Here is a 25,343-nt window from a genome sequence, read left to right on the forward strand (position 1 = left end):
GATTAAACAGGCTTTGCGGATCGTAAAAATGTCAAAAACTACTCAAAAGTGGTCTCCAACTCTATAAAATTTTAATGACTGTGCTCCTGTTAACTGGGTATTTGAAACAGAAAAATAGCAAGTACTACATATGCTTTTCTTTAAACAATAAATAAGCATTTTTTTTAAACAAGAATTAAATATAAACTTTACACATCCAAAATACAATATACAACCTATTTCAAAAAGGACTCGTTGATTACAGAAACATAGTAAAACCACATTATGAGCAGCATGTGAGCTTTCCTATGCAAACTGTAACGCTGCTCATTACAGTGCTCTTCAAGTCCCACAGTCAGCTTATCAACTTTCATACGCTGGGTACGATGTTCAGCTCTGTCATTTGACTATGTACTCAGATGACAGAGTTCAGTGGAATCAAATAATAAGATCTGGTGGTGTTAACAGATCAGTTACCTTCTTCAGGATGGACAAGTGTGAGTCTTCCAAAGATGGCATTAAACTAATTTTTTTTTTCAGAAAGGCTGATGTGATAAGGCTCTAGTAAGTTTTTAGACTTAAGCCACATTTTGGTCAACTGAAAACATTTTTATGGCATGTCACCTTCAAAAAGAACAAGTTGTATGGACCGTCTCATTAAGACCACAACAGCAGAAGTTAACAATATATACAAATCAAGTTTTCTCAGTTTCCTATAATGCAGAAAACAAAAGACTTCCATAAAAAGGATTTCTTTGTTCTCAAACTTCACTTAGAAACTCAGCTTAACATACTGTTGCTCTGTAGCATTAGTAAAGTTCACTAACAAAAGACTTTGCTGTACAGTGTAAATAAACCAGTGTTCAACAGTTTCGTTGCCATTGTTCATGTGGTGTTTAGTTGACATTGTCGTTCAGTTTCAGCCTTTTTCTCTTGCCGGTGGTTAACTGCAGCCCAGAAGGTTATTTTTTTCAGCACCTGCTGCAGAAGTTTGGATGGCAAGCAAGGTATTTGATTTTTTAAGAGGGCTGCGTTTTTACCAATGCAGTCAAGACACAACCTGAAAAAGAGGGAGAGGAAAAGAAAAAAAAAAAGATTTAAGTAAGAGGTCTATAACCTAAAGACAAAAAATACCATTGAATAAAAGCTTCTTGTGATGGTCAGTACATGTGTTGTGCATGCATGTGCAGGAGGGAGTATTATGCAATACCCATGTTTAAACTGCTATGGATTGTCATACACTGCGTTTCAAATATTTACTGAGAAGGTAATTTTATAGTTTACCTGCCTACGTGGGATTAAATGGTTAAAACCTGTGAATAAAAAAGCATAGTGCTACAACAATTTACCCTAGACTGCCTGTACTGATAGCCTCAACTCACCTGAGAAGCGAGTAAGGTTGAGTCTGAAATATCAACAAGTCACTGCAATGACCCTGATAAAGAGAGAGGAAAACAAGCATGAAAATGACAAACATCTTATCTCAGAAATACTGCTACTTTCTGGATTAATGTAACATTTATTACCACCTACATAATTTATAACTGTGGATATTTAAATAATTATTTTGTAAGAATCTGAATAGCAAATTCTTTTTATGACCTTAACAGAGGCAAGAAAACCCCTCCTAAATTGCTTCTCAGGAACACCTGAAGTCACATCTTCACAACAGCATGTGATATGAAAGAATCCAATAATATCAACAATTGTATTAGCTTCCTTTCAGTTCTAATTATTGTAGTGCTAGGATTTCATTATTCAGTTTACTGACCGTGTCCATGAAATGCAAGTCATCTTTGCTTCCACCAAACACCATCACCTCTCCTTCTTTTCCAAGGCAGGCTGTATGCCACAATCTAGCAATAAAATTGTAAATAGGGTTAGTGACTAAATAACAAGAAGCAGATGTGTGTTATCAGCAAAACAATTCTAAGAACTATATATTTTAAGGGGTTTCAGTGGAGCAGTAAGTTTATTCGTGTATTAATTACTTCACACAGACTTTCCTACATTCCTCATATTCAAGTTTCTTTTCAAAAAACTTTTCTGTTATGAGGATATATGATCCTTTTAATTAAAATCGAAAGGTCACATTTCCTAAACCCTATGATTCCACTACTTGAGCACAGAGACTTGAAGTCTTATTATCTCACACTATTTACCCAGAAGAATTTTACAAGTTTAAATAATTTGTTTTACAAGTTGCTCTGTGAGGTGCAGAAACAATACAGGCTGTTCTTTATCAATTTGTATCTCAAGGAACACCTCCCAGTCTTTGCTAGTAAGCACTAAGCCTCACTGGAGTGAAGCAATTACAAGAGTCTCTCTTTTCCGTTTGACCATTTATTTGCAAAGATTATGTTGTGAAGCATCTCTGAGGTTTCTAATTTGTCCAGTATTACTAACATAGGTTGATTGCTTCCAAATGTGCATGGGAAAGAGGCAGACGTACGTGCACAAAGTACTCTAATGTAACCCCTACTTTTTAGAAAACCAAGAAGTTATTTCAAAGGTTTTCAAATCTGAAAATAATACATTAGAATGATAATATTCAATTCTTTAACAATATAAAAGGAGAGAGCAATGTGACTGTCCATCTCACGACAGTTTTGGTGAATGGTTACATTTCATACAGACCAGTCACCATTTGACTTATCTGTATTATAGCTATATATACCTTGCCTTATTTATCAGTAGCTCAAAAAAATGTTACAGTGGAAAAGTTAAGAAAGCAAGCTTTTGCCAAAAACAGCCTTTAAAAAAAATCCACTGTTTCTTTAATTCATAATTATAATTCTATTGGCTTTAAGATTGCAGGATTTTTAGCACTGACTGTTGCCCCTGAACACTAGGACAAGAGCTTCACAATACCAATTACCTCGTGTCAGTTTCATTCTAACCCTGAAGACTCATGGGGATCATTTTCTGTGCACCAATTACTTACATCATGCCCACAAGTCATTTGTATTGTACATACAAAAGCAGATTGTACAAGAAATAATAAAAAAACCCAAACCCCCGATTTATATAATCTTGCCAGAACAATGATTCTGCTTCAGTAGCTACACCTTGCTTGATTTATTGCTAGCAGATCAAAGTCTGTTCCTTTTCTACTGGTGTATCACCACTGAAGTGAGTATCACAAAATGATTATCACCAAAGCTCTGGCCCTTTACGTTTACTTAACCAAAAAAATACACACAGCTACAACTTTCATGCAGAAGTAAACGCTCTCACTTTCTTACTCCATTCATTTCAGTTATTATTCACTGTTCTCCTTAAGCTAAACTGTATCCCACCTTTTCTCTTCCTCATACCTGGAGATAGATCTGTCTCTGCCTTATCTGCATTAGGAAAACTCTGGCCTGGACTTCGTCACCGAAGAACACTGGGAAGCCTTTCCTGCCTTGATTTTGTTGACATCCTAGCTTGCAACCTGATGCTTTTTTCTACAGACTGACAAGAGTTTATGTCCTCTCACAGCTGCTCTAACTTATCACCTAAACATTCTAATAAAGCATGTTATTTAAGTTATACAGAAACTGAATCGACGTAACCTTTTTATACAGCTCTTCTAACTAGAATAAGAGAATTACATTGTAATGAAAACACTACGAATTTGTACATTAAACATACAATTTGTTCTGTACATTAACCTGGCATGCAAAATATTTTCTGAATCATGATTTATGGACAAAAATAAATAAATCTACCAATACAGAATCATGGGTCTATAACCTGGAAAACAATTTAACAGAAATTCCTAAAAGAGAGGGCTGAAGGAAATTAAAGGAATTGTTCTTTACAGAAATAAGGAGAGAATCAATTTTGCAGAAGTGTCAGGAAAATATACTAATGCGTGTATGATACATAGTGTATTTTTATAACAGAAATATATGAAATAAGTACATATCTAAGTATTGTTGCCATTACATATTAAGTCCTACTGTTAAAGGCATGTGAACAATAGAACTGATTTAAACCCTTTTCACCTGCAGAGATCCTGCAGTAATCCTGTGCAAATGTAGGGACATAATTATGGTACAACTAAGTACTTCACATTCCTTCAAACTAATTCAGTATATAGACAGGCTTTTGGTATGGCTCCTTTTTTAGTATGGCTCCTTTTACCTGTATTTCCAGGACTTCCTGAAAAAATGTTATTGAGGTATCTTCCTTTAAAAAGGCAGTGGTGTTGGGGGGGGGGGGGGCATTTACTGCATTAAAGACTTAGGTCAATGCAAGGCACCTGACCTCAGCCTACCAAACCGCACACCAAAAGCTAAAGATGGCAGAGAACAAGATACATCAGGACCTGAGGGAACCGACTGGCATCAGCACATAACCCAACAGCTCCGTTCTCTAGGAGGGCCAGGGCTGTGCGTGTGGTTTAGTCCCCAGCCAAGTTAGCAGCGTCAGCGTGGGGATCCCTTTTTGTGCTTCTGCAGCAGCAAGGCAGGGGGCTTGCACAGCAGCCTCCTGCCAGCAGAGCCAAACGGAGGTTATCCTTTGTAGCCCACTGTGGGATCTGCCCTCGAACTGCCTGTAAGCCACCTGGGGCTCTCAAGGCAGGTGCCACCGCCACCTGAGGCACAAATGGTATCCCAGTGTAACTGCAGAGTAAGGGCTGAGCTGCAGGTCCCTGGCCTGCTGCCTGTAGGAAGAGCACATCCTGCCCCTTCCCAGTCCTTTTCCGTGGGGCACCAATAAAACTTAAACACCTGGGAGGAGGCAGTCCACTTCAGCAGTTAACTTTTAGGAAACCATCCATATAAAGAACTGAACAGGAAGACAGGTATGAGTTGGGACTGCTAATGATGTGCTTCGTTATTTAAGAAAGCATCAGTTTCACTTGTCAGTTCACTGATCATACAAAGAAAATATTTTGTGAAGCTAAGGTATCAGTTTATTTGGGCTTGAAATAGTTTGAAATATACAAAAGCAGAAATCTTGGTCTAACAGTGGCTGCTATATTTAAGAACACCCTAGAATAGAATAAAATGGGAAGAAAATTCAATGACATGAGGATATTTCAGTAATAGAAAACAGAACATAAGGCAAGAAGCATACAAATGTCAGACTAAAATCATACACTATGCTAAAAGAATGACAAGAAGTTGTGCTGAGAGTACCTGGATGAATATAAAGAGTGAACTCCATGAAAAACTGAATATTTTCTATATACAACCATTCATCTGAACAGTATTCACATAATAATACAGAGAATGCTGCAAAGACTGGGATAAAAATAAAGGCTGTACTCTGATACAGCAGGCATCTGTTTTTAATGGCGGCTTTCAAATAATGCCCAGGTTTAGAACATGCAACTTATTTTTTTTTTAAGACAGAAATAATCTTTTTCTGTACTCTTAAGCTGGAAAGGAAAGGGGATTATAGTCTGGAAGAGACCGTACAGCCATACGCATCCTGGAGAAAGGTCTTTTTGGCTGGCAGTTAAGTTCCCGAAATAAAAAAAACTCCATTTACTGTGCTGCTTAAATCTAGCTACTGTAGTTTAGTACTAAATTCAGGTTTGCAAAACTGTAATCATAATTAGTTGCTTCTGCTCAGAGAAAAAAAAAAAAACACAACAGATATTTCTAATTCCCAAAAGGTGCATCAACACTTTCATTGTCGTCTTCTGCATGTTTCTAAAAATGTATTAACATTAATTAACTTTCATAATTCTCTTTGGTTATTAAATTCCTCAAAAGTTAAACCATATACATTTTCTTATATAAAAATCATTTGGATATATAACACCAGGTTAACTGGACACCCAGATCCTTCATCAGAATATCTTAATGCAAATAATCACCATAATGAAAGCATGCATCAACTGTAATAAACACAGAAAGTAATAATGTCTTATCTGGTATGAAGGCACAAAAGGAAACAGTGCAAACTATTTAATGGTGCCACATTCATTTAGTAAATTATTTCTATAATGTAGTTTAAAAACACTGTTTTTTAATTTAGAATTCCTTAACTTTAAATGTCTAAATTTCAGTGTTATTTTTGTATACCTAGGCCTACTCTTAGGCAAATGGGTAAGTTGTTTCCATCCGTTTGTTGTAATACTGTGAATCCAGCCATCACCTATAAATAAGAACATATATTAGTATTTTTTCCTTGGACAAAGCATTACCTTCTCTTTTTATTTATACAAAAGCTCTGTGTTCTAAGAAGACATTATATTAAGATAACAAAAACATCAGTCAATCTTTTCAACCTTTGCAATTTAACTTAACCATTCAGTTACAAAAAGCTTGCTGCATTGAAATCTGGAATTAAAACACACAGATTTTTTTTCTTTTTGGTATATTAAGAAAGCAGGTCGATGTCCCTTTGAAAGCAGGTCAATGTCCCTTTGAAAACTGTCCCCTCCCAATGGAATGTATGAGAAAGCAGATCGATGTTCCTTTGAAAGCAGGTCAATGTCCCTTTGAAAACTGTCCCCTCCCAATGGAATGTATCTGTGACACTCAAAGCTATTTTCATATTTTGTCATGAAAAGATTGTCTTTTTTAGAAAGGAAATACAGTACACTAAGACTACCTTACTTCCCATCTAATTTTTTGTGGACGTGATTCATCCAGAAATTTACATTATGTCAACATTATTATTTGAATCTTCTAACTGCAATTTGTAACAAGATCAAAAATTTTCTTCTGCTCATATCTGAATGTGAGGAACTCTTGCCTTTATCCTTTCAAATCACGGACAATTTGATGAAAGACTGATCATCAAATGTTATCATTGTACTGCACAATGTGTTCCTACACTTCTTTAAAAAGTAAAATGGCTCAATAAATACTCAAGCATCATGAAAATTCTGTAAAAAGATTTAAATAGTCTAAACAGTTTTTGGAAAGACAACAAATATGCACAGTAATATAAGTTAGCGCTAAAGCATACAATAGAATCTTTATTTTACAATTACTTACTTAAAGGAACATTATCAGAACTCAGTCCACCAAAAAGAAAGAGTCTGTCATCTCCTATTGGAGTCAATGTGTGCCATGATCGATCTTTTGGTTTCTCTCCACTGATATTAATTCTTGGTGAAAGAAATAAACAAAAACAAAATTTCAAAGAATGCTGAAAATGAACCTGCCAAAAAAATCAGTAGTTAATTTAGTTTGTCTTTGAACAAGCTTGGATATTTTCCCAGTGGAAAAGCTGCATTTAAACAGTCTGAATTTACCCTCAAGAACCGAGGCCATCCAAACCTTGAGAAAAATGTTAGTAAAAAGGGCAATACCTAAGCACAAAACAGGGGTGGGTTCACTATTCTAAGATTCTGCTCACATTACAAAAACGTAGTTCTTCCAGATTTTATCTATGGATTTCAATTTAGCTACACAATTCCATATGCTTGAGATGGGAATGTGAACAATAAAGAACGTGGACGTTAGGGGTGGATATAGTGGGTGGCCTGAATTCACACCATCTCAGTTTGGGCACTTCGATGTACAGCTGTCTCAGACGGATCCCAAGAGTTAGCAGAGAAAACTGAGGACCTCCAGAGGGCATCAGACCACGTAATATCTTGATCTAACCAAAGAGGCAACTTCTTTTGTAAAAGTAAAAAACTTAAGACACATGGAATGTAGGCCATTACACACTCGGTACGTCCTGATTTTGGAAAGATAAGGAAAAAAGAAGCTATGAACACCTATCAGCTCTCTTGCGGGGTCAGACTCTTAGTTGGAGACTGTCCCTAAGTGCTGAAGAAAGGGTTTTTCTACAGTTCACACAGATTGTATCTCCAAGAACCAGTTACTTTTTTTTTCCCCACTTTGCTGAAGAGGGGTTGATGTAACATGCACAGATGTGTGCTCAATCTATAATGTGAACGCGGCAGAAGAGAGACAGCAGAGGCGGCAATCAGTATTTTCTTTACAATCAACGAAGAGAAACAGGTCCCTGAAGAGCACAACTTGTGCTCTTGTGATTTTTTTTTTCAGATGTCTACCTTAGCAGCAGTCACCTCATGCCCGAGAAGTGCCTATTTCTCTTAACTGAGCACAGAGGGAGCCTGGGGTGAATAACACAGGCAGCTGCAGCTGTTAGAGGAATTTCACTACTGGTGACTGTTAAGCAGTTCTCCATCTGGAAGCAAAGACTAAAGAATCACAGCTAATTAAACACTGATTGCAAAACTGTCCTACTAAATTTGGCATGAAAGTTGGAGCCAAGTCGACGATGTTTAAGTGCCCGCTTCGCACAACTCTTGTATAAGACACTTATGAAATTGGCAAAAGAGGCAGACTGCCAAGATACAACAGACTTTGATGTTTAGAAAAACATGTACCAGAAACTGATGGGTGAGAGCATTTGAATCTTTCACACAACTGATACAACAAATTATCCCAGTAACAGAAATAACGTAATACTGAACATTTCAGTTAACAGGTTGGTGGAGCTCAGGGGAGACGATGTAACTTCTGGGTGGTGGAAGAAGTCTTCTCCTCCTCCACCTCTACCTGACGGCTCGTTCCTGAGACCCCTTCCCCAAAACCCTGGCCTCCCCCACACAGCAGCAGTACATCAGCACTTAAAAAGGCTGAGGAAGGACAAAGCAATGTGCTGCCAACTTTCCCCAGTGCCTGACTAGCACCCACGGCTGAACAAGCAGAAGGGGATGAAAAAGGGAACAGCAGCACAGCGGAGGCCAGCAATGCAAAGTACACATGGGCTGTACCCTCCTGGGTGGGACTCAACACGTTTCGCAGATGCTGCATTTGTGTAAGCACCTGGCAGCGTGAACATTGGGTATATTTGGTTAAGATTTTGAAAATAGTATCAGGGAGGTCTGATGACAAACCTGAGAGGTGACTGCAAGGTGGGCTCATTTCCTCCAATTCTTTTGTAATGACAATTATCTCTAGGAGAGGTCTGGCCCCCAGCTTACAGCCTGCTTGCTGTGCTGGTTGGTAAATCGGTGAGTAAAAGCTGTATCTATGTAATGCAAGAGTATTTTGAAAGAAGCTTAACAGTTAGTATACGGAGCTTGAAAAGACAATATTGCATCTCCATGCTTGAAGATATTTCTGGATTAATAGGTTAATGTGATGCAATTCCTTGAGAAATCTGCATAGAGATGAAGAAGAAAAAACTTGATATGACTGGTTGGGAAAACAGCCTGGTGAAATGGGTGTATGATGGATCATTACAGCACACCAGTTAATGAAAAGCCAGGGGGCTTTAAATAAAATCATCACGGCATTTGGTATTTCTGTTTTTAGGAGAGGATATTCAACAAGTGGATTTGTTGTGCTGTGCAAACCAACTCCTCCTTGCTGGGAGCTCTGGATTTTACAACAGAACCTCAAACACCGGTGGCATTCAGAGAGCCAAATTTGTAAATCTGTATAAGATGTTTGACCCTCGTCTGGTGATAATTCACACGGGCAGTCCAAAACAGCCTTTCTGCAGCTGCAGAATGGCTGAGGTAATTCTGTTATCAAGATCAAATAGCTTGCAACTTGCCCAATTGTTCATTAGTCATCACATCAGAGGAGTTTGAAGCTATAGCGTAAGAAAGGCAAAGGCTGTTGCAAGAAGCACCTACAGCAGAAAATATTCACACTAATAGCAAAAAAGTCTGAAGGAATTTCCCCACTTGTGCAATGCTGGGCTTTTAAGAGGCAGCTTTTAGCTGGAAATGGATTGTCTGATGAGAACTATTCAAGACTATTCCTGAAGCTCAAAGGATATGAAGTGATTTGGTTTATTTCAAAATCTTAATACATAACTTCACTGGTCTCAGCTAGTATTTCTTTGCTATGTAAGTTTCATCCAAGCCAACCTACAGAGTATAATTCTTTGGAGACAGAAAAAGAAAAGGAGAGAAAAAAATACACCCTGTTTATCTGTACTGTCTTATTCTACAGTGTGAAACTTTTGGGACCCAGTTCTTTGTATTGGAGATGATCCCCACCAATGCTCAATTTCGAACACAGCCACCACTATTGACTCTATAAAAGGAAGCATGTGGCCAGAAATCATTTTCAAAGCGATTTGTGCAAAGGCAGCCTATAAACAGGAGTAAAAATGTGAATAGATAGCAATATGATAGATACAAACTTTCATACAGCTGACTAGGACTTAGAACTTCAACACCAACGCATCTCCTTCAAGGCCTGAAACTCCTCTTGTTGACTTGTCACTCAACTGTCATGGCTTTCTTTTTTTAATGCAATACAAAGCACGTCAAACGGCAATGGCTCGTGCCACAACCAAAAAAAAAAAGGAAGCAGTTACATCCAGTAACTGGAATTACCGATCCACTCGGAGGCGAAGTTTGCAGTCTAAGTGGGACAGTGCTATCATGTAGGCAGCATCTTATTCATTTAAAAACAACCAGCAAAGAAAAAGGGAAATCAAACTGCTTAGTTAGTCCCAAGTGCTAATGAAAGAAACCTCCAGAGAGAAGTTTTTGTGAGACTTCCTCATCCTGCTGCCGTTAGCAGTTGGAAGGAATAGGTGGAGGATTGCTCCCTCCTGCATTTGATTCAGAAGGCAGAGAAACACGCTCGGTGCACGACTGCTCAGCAAGTCACAGGTAAGAAAGATGCCCAACATAGGTGTGTGAAGCTCTGGGGCAGGATCAGTATCGACACATACTCATGGAAGTTGTTTTTCAGGGTCTTTTGTGAAATTACTACTAGGCTACCTTGAGGACAGGAACAGAACAGTGATCATCACCCCCTGGTTTCTGCTCGTCTTCTGGTTCGTCTATCAGCTAACAATACAGCCACTGACTCTACACGTGTAGCGAGCGCTACCATAAATGTATACAAGCAAACCTGAAAAAGTACACTAACACCTGATTTAGTTTAAAATTGAAATATTTAGGTGATTTATTTTACCTAAATAAAGATGCTTAAGAGGCAAAAAAAAAAAGATCTTTCCTCAATCTGGACCACAGTGAGCAATATACAGATACAGAAAAAAAAAAGTATTAAGAAAGACATCAAACCTAAAATTCCGTATGGATAAATGTACCAGTCTTGGAAATTAGCATGTTAAATCACTACATGCTGTGCTTAAAATAGCATTAACAATGCTTTGGTGCAGAACAGAAAAAGCATAGTAACCCCTATCAAATTAAATTCAATCGAAATCACAGTGTAACAGCTGCTTAAGTCCCCAAACTCCCATTTTCCTCTTGGAAAAACTACAAAATTAAAATTGGAACTATTTAACAGCATGTTTCAATCTGCTACATTCAACTCTAAGCATTAGAGAGGGCAACCTACCTTCCAGACCAAGTCCACGTGTCTAAATTCAGGCAGTGCAAATCGTTCATTCTAGTTTGCTAAAAATAAAAAACAAAATCCCAGTTGTGTTATATTAAGCAAACAATGTACAAAATATTTAAGTGAGGCCTTCATAGGACAGAGTATTTAAGTAAAAATAATTTAAAGAAAACTGTACCCTTATGCCTTAAAACAACTCTGTACTATGCAGCACATGAAAAAACACTTCTTAAAAAAAAGAAAGCAACAAAGAAAACAGGCGACTGAAAATAACCTGTCAGGAATATTCCTAGTAACACAATGGCACTATGGGGCCAGTTCTACTCTTTTATAGTAGTTTAATAGTGAAGAACTGTGATATTCAGTTCCTGGAAACGTACTGAATTTCAATCCACGAAACCTGCAGTAGGTAATTGCAGAATTGCTCATTTCAATACTCTACACGCAGTTTCTCTCATTTTTATTTGCGTTCTGATCATAACTCTGCGTCCTCCTGGCTGCCTGCTCATTAATTTCTTGGAATATGTTAATAAATAGCGTACTCAGTACGTGACATTCCTCAAGAAGTTCATTACACCTGTCTTTTCTGAATGGCAAGCCCTTTTGGAAAGTTAATACTAGCAACATTAAGGTTCCATGACCCTTTATCATTTGACATAGAAATCATAAAATATATCAGTAAGAAGAATGGGAAATCAATACACTTGCATATGTGCCTGTGTTTTGAGGTGAAGAAAGTAATTGCCTTGGAAACATGGCAGGGGGGAGAGAATGTATGAAAATTTATTTGCTTTAGATGGTAGCAATACTTTCAACGGCTTGCAATATACTTGGCTGATATTTGTGATTCCTCTTGGTACTACTACACAGTATCTGAGAAGTAGGGAAATATAGCTTGCCTTACCTTACAATTTCTTTTCTCCTAGGGTAGTCCATAGATCTATTAGAATAAGCCTTTCTCCAGCTTGCAGATCCTTTGAGGCAGAAACTAGACTTGTCATTTAAGTCAGAATAGGAGTAGCTTTGTCCCTGAGAACTCAGCCAGTTAGTGAGTTTGAGAGACTTCCAAAGCTGAGCTGTGGAAGGTCTCTCGGTGTATTTCAGGGAACAGCAAGGATTTCAGGATAGCTGTGGCCTCCTCTGATCACATATGTGCTAGCCCGTTTCTGTCCTAGGGAAGATGCTGTTAACTGGCATTTTGAGAAATGCCTTCAGAGACGGCAGCAGGCTAAAGAAAAGCAGAACGTGAGTGCTTTTGTGCATTGCCTGAGAAACTTTACTCCCGTAAGAGGGTGAATGTAACAATAAAATACGGTCCAGCTGACAGCTAGTGGATTGATCTGCCTTCCATGCCAAGTCTATTCAGTTCCCCGCTCCTTCAGGTTGCTTTGAAGGAAACGAGGAACAAATCATACATGCAGAAAGCAAAATGCGGTTACTGAGTATCTTCCGCTGCACCTGTACACAGCCAGACACTTGGGGATAGGGTGGGAAAAAGAAACAGCATCCTGGCCCCCAGAACCGCAAACATTTCATCATCTAGAAGTAACACACTTCAATACAGGCGACATTGATTAAAGACAGGGAGGAAAGAAAGTTGCTGTTACGTTGGAAATCAGGGTTTCAAGAAGATGCTGTTCAAGACCTCCTAGCTGACTTTCCTCTCTTTACAAAGCTAGGCATTAGGCAGAAGATGGAGTAGTTTTCAGTTCCTTGGTCCCTGGGAAATCAATGTGTTATCATCTTTACATGCTAATATTTCAACAGACTGACAGATGAGAAATTACACCAACCTCATTTTGAATTCACAACTCGGCATCAGTTAGACATTTCTGCCTCAGGTTCAGCCCTCTAACATCGCTTTAACAAATGAAAATGCCTTTCTACCCAGCCCTTATTTGGGAAGCTGTAAAGCGCCCGGTCAGGTTATCGTCACTTGCCACATGCACAATTTGCTTGCAGTTTCTCCTGTAACCATAAACGCTACCTACTATATTTAATAATTTAGCTGATGATCCTACATTGATTCTTAGCTGGCTTGAAAGCACTAAGCCTTGTAAGAGGGTTTGCATTTCCGTTTGAGCCGCAAGGACTCCTTAGACATCTTTCTTATCTATGGCATGTTCATTTATTCGCAGCCCAGCAAACATTAACCAGGATCTGCTTTGTCTCGGGACCAGCTTGCTGGCATGATGAAAGGCATTACGGGTGACATATTTACAGATCACTGCTCTGCGCAGCTCTCCAGTCTCAGATTTACAAGCAAACAGCTATTACAAACTCAAATCTTTGTCGAAGGACTGCAGTTCAATCTATCTTCTTATCTTCAGTGACAGGAAGGATAAAAAGAAATATAAACATGCATACATTAAAGCATCAGATGCGTGAAGAGCTGCTGAAAAGACTTTGTGTTATTACTTCATCATTCTTTACACGAAAGCTTTCCACTTAAACATGAGACTTGCATCAACTTTTGGACTAACTTTCCTTCCTTCCCACTTTCTCCCATTTCTGTTTGTCAGGGGCTTACCTGGAGGAACAGAGTCCACATAACACTTCTGAGCCTGTTTTCAAATGATTCCTGGTACAATTGATTTTGATCATCACCATCATCATCTTCTTTTACCAGCTCTAGCTCCAACTTTGGAAAAAGGTGCCCTTTCCTCCCAGAAAGATGAATAGGAGAAGCCTCATGACACTTCCTGGCCCTTTCTGGTTCCTTGTAGAGCCTTTTCCCTGGGAAGATTTGTATTATGGTGAACTAGAAGGAGAAGGAGGAGCAGAGCAACCCCGTATTTGCTCCTTAATTTGTGGAGAAAAGCAAGACTTCATCCTCTGGGGAGGAATTACTCTTGTTGTCAGGAAATGCAATCCTTTTCTGATGTCTTTAGCTTCCCTTCCTGCTTCATGACTTACATTAACTCCTCAGGCCCCACTGAATGCTCCCTAACCTCTGTAACTCTCCTTCCTTTTTTTTCTAGGATAGAAAGTGAATCAATAACTGAGTATCACTAAGGTGAAAACTACACTTGCTGCTCTCCTACAAAGCTAAATACAGCTTTCCAAAATTTCACTCTTCTCTCATATTGTTCCCAAGTGGTTTCACTGAAATTTAGCAAGTGGTTATCAAGGAAGCAGATGCTACCCGAGGAAGAGAAAAACCTTTTCAGCTCAGAGCCTTCTTGTATTTCTGAATCCTGTTGTCAAACAGACATGATTAACTAGAAGGCAGAGGGCACGTCCTCTTAGGGCACATCTAATCATGCAACAGCACAGCGGAGGAATCACGGGTGAGCTCCAGTTTTACTAATAATTTCACATGCAGGTAGCAGAGGCTGCATGGGAATCATGGCTTGGGTTACAAAGCGCTTCAATTGCAACAGGCACCGTGCAGCAACCCTGACCGGTTGGACACAACATTCAGCGCTGCTCTGTTGTGGTGTGAAGACGTCTGCACCACACAGACAGCCCTTGCTCACAGCAAGCCAGCGGGAGCGAGGCTTTGAAGGCTGAGGAAGCGTTCAGAAATAAATGGTAGGCCAGGAGGTCCTGAGCTGCACATTTAGTTCTTCACGTTCGGTTTCTCTCCCTCTCACATCTGTGGGCTTGCTAAATGAGGGGCAGGATTCGGGTCAGCTGTGGTTAGCAAGAGTTCATTTACACAGCAGCCATCAAACAGCACGTCTACAGCACAAGCACAGAGCTCGCTTAGCCCAGCGTGGCTCACCCTGACACACAGGATTTGATTAAGACCAGATACTTTTTCAGTCGTTTCCACTATCCATTTATCTCCTTAGTTGTTTGCAAATATGTTTGTCCAAACCTACAGCTCTGGAAGCTACCGTGTGCAATTGTCGCAGCCCAAGGTGGGGCTTTAGCAATAACTCCGAGGTTGTGAGCCCGTACCAAGGGCAACGTGACACGGTGCAGACTGGTAAGGATAAACAGGAACAAATTTGGTGGCTTCCTTCTCTGAATGCTCTGAAAAGGTAAAACTTTACTTAGGCAAAAACTTTTCCTGCAGCTGTGGGAGGCAATTCAAACTGAGTAACTGGCTGGATATTTGCTCGTGTGCGCATTCTCAACCTGCCTCGATCTGTGCGTCTGGTTTCTGTCTGAGCAAGCAGGAGTAAGCCATTTTGTAACAGAACTGTAGACTTTCCCTGAGAAGAAGGTTGCACCACTGTAGAGCTTTGGTAGTAGAGCTTAAAAAACGGGGAACTTGGATACAGAAAAAAGCATAATACCTTAAGAATACAAGGTTTAGGTTATGGCAGATTCTAAGATGAAGTTGGTGTATGTTCATTGTAGGACATTTCCAACCAACAGTTAACTCCTTTTTCATATAAGAAAGCTACAGAAACAGAGCACTGAGTGCTTTCAAAAGCGTCTTCACTGTTACTTTCATAGCAGTAGAAGTAGAAATCAAAGTCTCATCGGCTAGCTGAATATGATTAAAGGCTACAAATCAGTTGTAGGTTAAAAAAAAAGGCTAAAACCATAACAATTTTTAAAAATATGGAGGAGTACACAGTAACTTAAATTAGAAGGGGTTTTTTTTTACTTGCCTTATAGAATCTGCTTCTTGCATTCCTCATAAATTCCAGCTCATACGAAGTCATACAAAAATATTATCTTACCTATGCTTTTGCAACACTTCTAAGAAGAGTTGGTATGTTTTCCACCCCATAACAAAACTATACCAGAAAAAAAAATTACAGCTGATGGGTGGAGCCTGCTCTAGTTCAGATTACCTACTACCTACCAGTCTTATTTTCAGACACAAGTAGGTATATATATATATATATTTTTATTTATTTTATATTGGATTGCTGCCTCAGGTTTAAATTCTTACATTTATTTAATGCTTCAGCACAGAAGAACAAGGATAAAACTTCCTCTAACCAACGCTATAAAAACTGAATGATGAGGTTTTGGTATCTCCCAAGTTTCCAGTGATGACTTCAAGTTTGCTAGGCACAGACAACCATAAGATGATACCTATGACTTTTTCGCTTTTCCTTTTTAGGTTAAAAAGAGCTAGAAAAGTTAAATAAATAAATAAAGAGTTAAGATTACATAGCAAGAATCTATTCTTGCTTTAAATATGCACTGATTACATATGATGCAGATCTTATGCCCTTGATGATTACCTACAGGGCAACAGATTTAAGATCCTCCAATGGTGTACTAAATGGCACAGTCCTGGATCAGTTATCAGGAAAGTACTCACAAGCCTTACTCTCGTGGTCAACAGCCTGTATGAGATGCACAGAAAAGAGCTGTCAAGAGCAATCTCTACAGGATGCTTCACATATTCTTTATCAAGGTCACAGAACATGCTGAAGGTAAAGACTGAGACCGTGAAACTGGCACTCAGAGAGCAGAGAAGAGGCTTAACGGGACTGAAGTGACGGGTGGCTGCAGGAGCCTGTGCTATCAGGTAACATGCTGCAGCTCCCTGTACCAGCCCCAACGTACGGAGACGCTGGCTTTGTATCCAGACATTATAATCACATGCTGCTCTTCCACAAGTGTATTTCAAATACTTCTTTGCAAAAAATGACAAAAGTTTAAATTATAAAGCCAACTGAAGTCTGCTGTTTCCTACCTTTTGGGACCCCACGTTGCAATTATAAATCTAAAATACTGTATCAAACCTGCTATTCTAAGCTTCACTTTCCCAGAAGGTAAAAATCAGGAGGTGAGAAGCGTGTATGTTCTTACACATTTCCCCTTTCTTTAGGCAAAAAAAAGAAAAACAAAGCAGAAGCTAAAATCCTATTTGTATTTACTTCTTGCTACCATTTCATTCAGTGATCTGTAAACCTGCAAAGCTGTACTAAGCACAGGATGCTAGCATCTCACCATTTATAAAAACCTGATCTATCATCGGGCTTGCTTTTGCTCCACTCTCAAAGAAGCATCTCCTACAGATGTTACACACAGGTCAACCATTTTTGTTGATTTATAAACATGTAAATTTACCTCTCATCTGTTTTTCCCTTTCCCTTTTGGGGACAGCGTATGCTTCATCATAAATACTAGAGACAGAAAGACAGAATCTTCTTTTTCTAAGGTACAGAGGAATGAAAGAAAGCATCCTGGATTCACCACTACTAAACATACCAGTTAGGCCAAAAACACTTTGGATTTTCTTCTACTGCAAAAATAATTTGCTGTTAGAAAAGCAAAACAAAGCCAAACAAAAAGAACACCTACAAAACTACTACCTATAAAATGTTTTAATCAAACACTAACCAGCACTCTTCCTCCGAAGATGTAACCTTTGTTTCCCAGCACTGCACATGTATGAGCTGCTCGAGGCTGAGGCGGATCTCCACCCTGAAAGAACCAATAAATGATATTTCAGAAAATTAAAGTGTCAGCCAAGGACTTAAAGGCACATCAGTAACATAGAGACTGCAAAGTTAAGGCCAACATGCATCAGTATGCTGACAGATCTACAGTTTTAAAAGGAAATAATTTATAGTCACGTCCAAAACTCCACAGACATTAGAAGATACACATAATTGCTAAGGAATCTTTAATCGAGTTTCCTCAGTTGCTAATGTTTAATGTATTCCCTCTTGGTCTAAGACATCAAGGCTTCATTCAAGTGAAATTTGATTAATTTATCTTTAATTCCTAAGCATAAAATTAAAATAACACATCAGTTGTTGTTGATATGTCCTATGCCGCTTTATTTTTCCAAAGCACAAACTGTCAGGAACTGGTACTAAAAATCTCTGGAGATCAGATCTTGAACTGTGATGCAACATGCAACAGCCACATGCTAAAAAATCTTCCCTGGGTAAGTCAGAAATAAAGCTAGCAAAACTGGCTTTTACTTTTTAATGGTAATTTCGTTTTTTGCATTTAATTTTGTAGGAGTTTTAGAACAGCCTATAAACAGCATAAAACAGTGTCAGACCTCACTGCAATACAGCTCTACTGAGTTCTTCTGTAAGAAGCTCCCCAGGATTTTATGAAGCTCTATACTACACTATCACGTTTAATGTCAGTACATAAAGACGTGTGCATTGCTATTTTACCTGGAAACTGAGTACACATGCTCCTTTGGAAGGCTATTAAAGTAATGTATTGCTGAATAATATCTGGTCTGTTTATTCTAACAAGATTGCATGACTAGGAGATACTTGTTTAAAAGATTTTTCAACATTAGCCCTTGAAGGGAATATAGCAACTGCATATACACAACATGCAAATAATGAGCATATTAAACATACATCACAATAAACATACATCTTTACTTCACAAATAAAGACTGAAGGCCTAAACTAACAATATGGAAAGTTTTTTTCTCTCTCTTTGCCTTTTGTTTTTTTATAGTCTGTGAGAACTGAATGGTGAACCAAGAGAGACTAGGGTTCAAGACCGCTATTGCTCTCTCAGCTTGATGTGCCATCATTCACACTGAGCTACCAGCTTTATGAAGAAGGAAAGAGGTGGGAAGGGAGGAGGTAATCCACGAGTAACCTCTCATCTGGTTAACTCCCAGTTACCTGTGATAGCTCATCAATGTTGCAGATTAACACGCACAGCTGCCGTCAACCAAATGGCTTCATACCAAAACAGGTGGATGGCACTGGTCAACTTCAGCTTGGCACCATTAAAACCACGCGCATGTTTGTACCGCACGCTGCCCACAGACCTTCGCTTAGCTCCAGGAGGCCTTTGCTAGGTGAGATGTGCCACGGGTCAATGGCCATGCTCCAGCCAAAAAATTCTTCCTGACCCGGCACCCTGGCAAGGCCCACAGGGATACCCGACCAGCCTGCAGAACGCATTTGGCAGGGCCCACGGGGGCTTTGAGGAGCTGCTGAAACGCCTCCTCACCCTGCTCCTCAGCACCGCTCTGGGAGTTGCGCTGAATGGTTTTGTGGAGCATGCCAGTGCCTTGGCTTCCCACTAACAGAGAGCTGATGGGAATTTCATACTCCCAACATGTGTTTTAAAACCTAAATACAAAGCCTGACCTAGATACAGAATACTGTATCACCTTCTGATCTATCCTTATTTCAAATACCTCTCTGAAGCTTACTTTATTTTTTGCCTCAGAACCACATTACAGAACAAACACCAGTCTACATCCTGTAGAGAAAAAAAGGCATGACATCAATCTTGAATTCTCCACATTTCAGATGCATCGAGTGTCCTCCTGTGCAATGTTAGAAGCTAAAAAAAGTAAGCATATTCAAATTCCTTGACCCAACATGAATTTCTAGAGCTCAGTAACTATTCAAAATGCAGTAAGGTCACAATTGTCTCAGAAAATAAGACTTAAAGAACACTCACTCGAATTGCTGGTTGAGACCAAGTTTGTGTGTTTGTATCAAAAACGTGAACATCATTATGCCATCCCCAGAATATCTGTCCTTCCTGAAAGAGGAGTTAAAAAATTAAAAATATTATTTTAACATCTTCTGTGCTCGTTAAAAAGGGTACAAACCTAGAAGTGATCTATCAGAACAGAAAATAAACTAAAATACAGAATTTTATTAAAAGAAACATGCTAACATTTTCAAAGTGATAGAGCAACTCAGGTCTAGTTGGAGGTCAGCAGCATTCAGGAGGGATGGAGAGGGATGATGACACTTTTGAAAATGGGCTTTGGGCTCCAAAATCAGTCACTGGAGTAGGCAAAGCCTATATTGTGCCACAGCATACTAAGAATTGAATGCTTAGATTGTACAAGGTAATACATTTCTTGTAAGTCAATATTTAACATTTGATATTAAGGGTCTGGACTCCCTTGAATGAGTATCTATTAATTTGCATGAACAGACACTCTAATCAGCCTCCTTCTTTCTAGTAAGGATTCATTATAGGAAACTATCTAATCCAGGCATCTTAAAGCATATGCCATTTACTCTGGTTAACAAATTACGGAAATTAACCGAGAGTGCTTGTCCGTTAGAGTTGTGAAGCTATAAGTTCCCTTCTGTTACTTCAAGAAAAGCAATTCTAAAATCTTCTGGGAATTCTGTGTTTAAAAAAGGGTCTTCAGATTTAAAATACTGCCTTTGTTTTTCCTCTGACAGCATTTTGTTTCATTGCATTCAAAGTCCAGCACTTCGAATACACTGAACACCCAACACCTCCCAGAAATATGCAACACCTGAAATTCCAAATCAAAGTAGAAGACTCAAGTTTACATCTCTCATGATTCTACAAATAAAAGAAAATCAGGCAGATCTTTGTACCTACTGAGCATAGTATAAAAGATCATGCTTTGACAAGAAAGGACAAAACACTCTGAATTGTAGCAAATCTCTTACCCAAAACGCATCGTGGACATCAAAACAATCACTCAGCTCATTATGCTTCCTACAGCCATAGCCACCAAAATATATTAGCCTAAAACACCAACAAAAAAAAGTTGTTAGCTGTTTTTAAAATAAAATTCAAATTAATGAACTGTAATAATTAGCCTCAAATATTGCTTTACCTACTGTACTATAATACAAATTATTTCATATTGCATCCAATCATACAGAAAACCTTACCAACATGAAGGTAGTACTGTTACACTCCTCAATGTGCCTGACAGAAGTCCTCGTAAGTAAGGGGGAAGCCGCAAGATACCTCAAAGCTCTTGTTCTATATTCCTCCATCCCCAAGCTCACCACAGTCATTTTCAGACATGAGTCAAAATGATGCATTACACACAAGACAGTGACATCCCTATGCTTCTACAACATTTGTTAGCCTTCTGTATTCATCTTTCTTCAACGAATGTTCCCAAGGGTCAGCTCACTGGCTATGACTCACAAAATCTTTCTTGCTTTCCGTAAGCTTATAAAGAGATTCTTTCAACTAAGTGCTACTGAACACACTGCATTGCAAGTATCGTTACACACCTCCCAGCCTAATATTCCACCCATGAAATGGCCATCCGTAAGTAACGGTTCCTAAAGTTTTGTTTAACTTCAACATTTGAGGATATTTGGTATAGCTGCTAGTGATCTCGGGAGAAGGCAATTTAGGAAGTGATGGCATGGTGCAGGTCATTCCAGACACATTCCTGGGGAAACAGAGTTACTGAAAGCATCGTGCAATACACCAAGACATCCTGATCTGCAAACTCACACCTTGTGAATTTTTAAGGTATACTTCTGCAAAGGTGCATATTTGTCTCCAAATACTCTTGTTAAATGAAAAGGTTGTGCTGGTTACACTCTGCCACCTAAAATACATGATCTTGGTACACTGATTAAGCTTTTTTTCTAAATATCTTCACTAACTTTTACAGCACTTACCTAACCTGACTTGGCTCTTATAATGTAAAAATGCTCACTGAAATGTCCATGTAATTGTTAGTATTTGTATGCTTTGAAAAATATACTAGAAAAATAAAATATACTAAAAATATATAATATAAAAAAATAAAATATACTAAAAATATACTAAATATATTTTATTGCCTGAAATAATTAATGGTTACACAACGCAACAGAAATTCAATGTCATTTCCATACTGATTTTTTTGTTGTGCGTTAAAATTAAGAACGGATAATATGTGCATAACAAGTTTTACCTCAAGTCTCAGTAGAAGTTTCTGGAATGCTTTGAATTTCCTAACTCTCTCCCAAAACAGCCTTATACTTACCATTATTTCAGCTTACATGTGAAAAAACTCTGGTACAAAGTTAAGAAAGTTGCACAAAATCCCATAGCAAGTCGAGCTAAAAATTAAAGTTTCATGAATCACAAACCTGTGTACTCCTCACTTTATAGTACTGCCTCTCTGCAATCAACACATATTAAATATTCCTAATGTGTTACCTGTCCTTATACACCCAGCAGGAAAGCTTGTCACGTGGTGTAGGAGGTTGGCCTTTAAAATTTGTGATTTTTTTCCACCTATAGGTTCCATTTCTTGTTCGCAAATTAACATAATACAGCTTAAAAGAAAAAAAAAAAAAACAACAACGTTCTCAATATAAATGGTATTGAAGAATCTGGCACAATTCAGCAACAAAAAGAACCACCCACCTCCCCCAGAATACGCTACTTACTTCCTTTTAAAAAAAAAAGGAACTGTCAGTGAAATTTACGATACATAGCAGCATATGGGAAGAGTCCGATTCACCACGAAAACAGAGTTAAAACGTGAGAATCAGCAGGCAGTTTCCTTGCCTCCCCTCTGTCAGACCTGTGGAGTAATACCCTGCTCCTTCGCTTCTCCCAACTACCAGTAGCTCTGCCTAACCTGAACAGAACGCCTACGCAGAAATCAGCAGTGTTTGTGAATGGAGTGCTGAACAGATGTGACTGCAAGCTCCAGTTCAGTTATTTTCTCGTCTGAAGCCTGACATCGCTGACACTAGACGATAGCGTACTTACGACTTCGCTACTTCAGTCTTTGGTTACCATGAAATCCGGTAGCTATATTTTAACTTTAATTACTGCTTGACCATCTAAGAAAGGTAATCACCAAAGGGATATATGAGATCAATTTCAATTATGGCTGATGATAAATTTTTTTTAGAAGTCATTAGGAAAACACTGGCAATTCTTAGAAATAAAAAGTTTCACATACTGAGCCTAGTTCTGAAGCTATGAGTCAACAAAAATTCCCAGAAAAATACAAGGAGTTGAACATTAAAACAGAAATTGCACTTTTTTTTGTCAGTTTAAAGTACGCTTTGTCTACAAAACTAAAAGATTTTCCTTAAATTTCTCCTTATTTCTGAAAATAGGGTCAGCATTACTATTCATTCAAATACAACATGTTGTGAAAGAAAACAAAAGAATACAATACCCGATTACTGTATCCTTTATCATCAAATCCACCAAAAATGTACAGCTTCCCATTAATGCTTGCTCCACAGCTTCCTGACATGGAGGTAGGTAGCTCTCCTTCCATTAGGTGCATTGTCCTGCAATTTAGCACACACGTTAAGTGTTATAACGCTGTTTCCAAACACGCTAAAATTAACAAACCCAAAATAGAGGTATAAATAAGTTTTGCACTTAAAGCTAAAAATACAGTTGCGATATTTTGGCCATAACTAGAAGGAGAAACTACAGCTGATTTATTAAGTCAGGCTCCTGTGGTAGAAGAGTACTTTCGCTTGAACACTGTGCATACATTTATGAAGTATCTCACGTTAAAAAGCTTTATTAGGGCTAAAAGTCTAGTTACTCAAAAACTGGAAATACTATTAACAATAACTCCAAAAACTCCTGAAATGAGAATACAGTAATGCTGTTAAGTTAGAAATAACCCAAGTAGAAATAAAGGTCAGAAGTACTCACTGATGTTGGTACTACGTCACACGTCACTTCTAAAACTGCCTTTTGCACTGCATTTAGCACCATAAAAAAGCTCCAATAATGCCAGCTACAGCAATGAGCGCTCCGTTCTTCAGCCACCATCAGCAGTCCCGACCTTCTCCTTGCTAGCCGCACGTACAAGGCAGTGATTTCCACGGTGCAAATCCTAATGCCACGCGGTCGGAAGCGCCATGCAACTGGCTGACCGACGTCACTTTCTGCCAAACTCCCAAGGCTGAGCACCAGGCCACGCCTGTGCTTAGCATCATTACTCCACGTTGAGAACTGCTTTGCTAGAAGCTCACATTTCTGCAGAAGACGGGGACCTACACCTCCCTCTCTCAGATACACAGACAGGGGACATGTGACTTGCTTAGCATTTACACCTTGTCTCCACACCTTCGTTTTCTGGAGATATACCAGCCAGATCCCAGCCTCCCAGTGCTGACACTCCAACTCTGTTCTCCAGCTTTGTTGCCGAAGTCTCAACTGCTTTCACCCCACAGTTTCTGGTCAAAGTTTCCTTCCCGTGTCACTCCCATTACTTCTTTTCAGCTCTCCACCCGGGTCTCTAGCCCAGTCTCCCACCTTCAAAGCCTAGCTCCAGATTTTCTTCTCTCTGCTAGGTGTAATGTCACCAGACTTCCTGAAGCAGTCACTTCCATTCATCCCCTTCATCGATGCACCTGCACTTAGACCCGATGCCATCAGCTTCTGGCACTGGTGACCATGTAGAAGGATTGTTACAGCTTTCAGTTCTGACGCTTGACCTTATCCCAACCTAAAAGAACTGGAAGCAGCCTTTAAAAGGAAAAGCTTTTTGTGTCCTTAATCACCAGATGCGAATGATGCATGTGTAACCTGTCCTTACTGTGCTAACAAACAGCAGGTCACGGCTCTGCTTCCAAATACCTTTGTTCTGGCATCAGCACTGCCACAGGCAAAACCACCTTCCCCTTCTCTGCTCCTGCTCATTCCTGCGTCAGACTGTGTGTTCTGCTGTATGCTTACAACTGTTTGTGCTGTAAGTGAATGAGTTCAAGAACTGATCCATGTTAAAAATAGCTCTGAAAAAAGAAAGGTTATATTTAACTCAGATCACTTTCCTGATCCAATTTCCTACGTGACCATATAGACAGCTGTACCAGTACAACTGATACAGGGACATCAGGGGGTTAAGAACAAGAAAGGGTATGAGGTTGCTTTAGCCAACCCTTTCACCAAAAGAAAGGGACATCAGAAGACAGTCTCAGTGAGGTTACAATCTAAAAAACCCAAACCACCAAAAACAACAAAACACTAATGGAAGTCTTGCTAGAACCACACAGCTAACTGTAGGCAAAATGTTTTCAAAACAGATAAGGAATTTCATACATAATATGAGACACCTTCCTGATCTAGTCCTCCTCCCCTTTTTCCTCAATTTCGAAATGTTGCTTTTAATATGGGTACGAAAGAAATCTCTTAACTATGGATATGCAAGGAACACATGAACAGTTGGGAGAGTAGAAAGACAGCTGGCAGAAAACACATATGAATCCAAACGAATACTACTTTACTAGGCTGAAGACAATTACTGTAATAGAAACTATAGGAAAACTTAAAACAGAAGCATTGTTAATCTCTCCCCCCATACAACGTGTAAACACAGTAAATATAAAACAAAGATTAAATTGCTAGCAATGTGCAAGATTTGTATAGTTATGAATTACTTTTACAAATACGCAATTAAATAATAGCACAAACATATATAATTGTAAATAGATCAACAACCCAAATACCCACTGTTTAATG

General features: G+C 38.9%; 1 protein-coding gene across 3 annotated transcripts in view; it reads right to left on the reverse strand.

Moving 5' to 3' along the window:
* Window positions 1–49: 49 nt before the first annotated feature.
* The window catches only part of KLHDC1 (kelch domain containing 1), a 28,709-nt gene continuing 3,415 nt past the window's right edge, over window positions 50–25,343 (reverse strand). The window contains exons 2-13 of one of the 3 annotated variants that reach the window (XM_013198226.3): window positions 23,532–24,616; window positions 23,035–23,152; window positions 22,056–22,174; window positions 20,549–20,627; window positions 19,566–19,649; window positions 17,508–17,591; window positions 11,247–11,305; window positions 6,927–7,039; window positions 6,006–6,078; window positions 1,751–1,835; window positions 1,362–1,414; window positions 50–1,039 (exon numbers count right to left, since the gene is read on the reverse strand). In XM_013198226.3, coding sequence (XP_013053680.1) covers window positions 865–1,039; window positions 1,362–1,414; window positions 1,751–1,835; window positions 6,006–6,078; window positions 6,927–7,039; window positions 11,247–11,305; window positions 17,508–17,591; window positions 19,566–19,649; window positions 20,549–20,627; window positions 22,056–22,174; window positions 23,035–23,148 — 1,038 coding nt within the window. In that variant the 5' untranslated portion in view covers window positions 23,149–23,152; window positions 23,532–24,616 and the 3' untranslated portion in view covers window positions 50–864. Of the gene's footprint in view, window positions 1,040–1,361; window positions 1,415–1,750; window positions 1,836–3,313; window positions 3,436–6,005; window positions 6,079–6,926; window positions 7,040–11,246; window positions 11,306–17,507; window positions 17,592–19,565; window positions 19,650–20,548; window positions 20,628–22,055; window positions 22,175–23,034; window positions 23,153–23,531; window positions 24,617–25,343 lie in introns of those variants that run through there. The other 2 variants (XM_066997427.1, XM_066997428.1) reach the window with 2 other exon arrangements.

The sequence above is a fragment of the Anser cygnoides genome, chromosome 5, assembly GCF_040182565.1.
Source record: "Anser cygnoides isolate HZ-2024a breed goose chromosome 5, Taihu_goose_T2T_genome, whole genome shotgun sequence".
In the NCBI taxonomy this organism is placed as follows: Eukaryota; Metazoa; Chordata; class Aves; order Anseriformes; family Anatidae; genus Anser; species Anser cygnoides.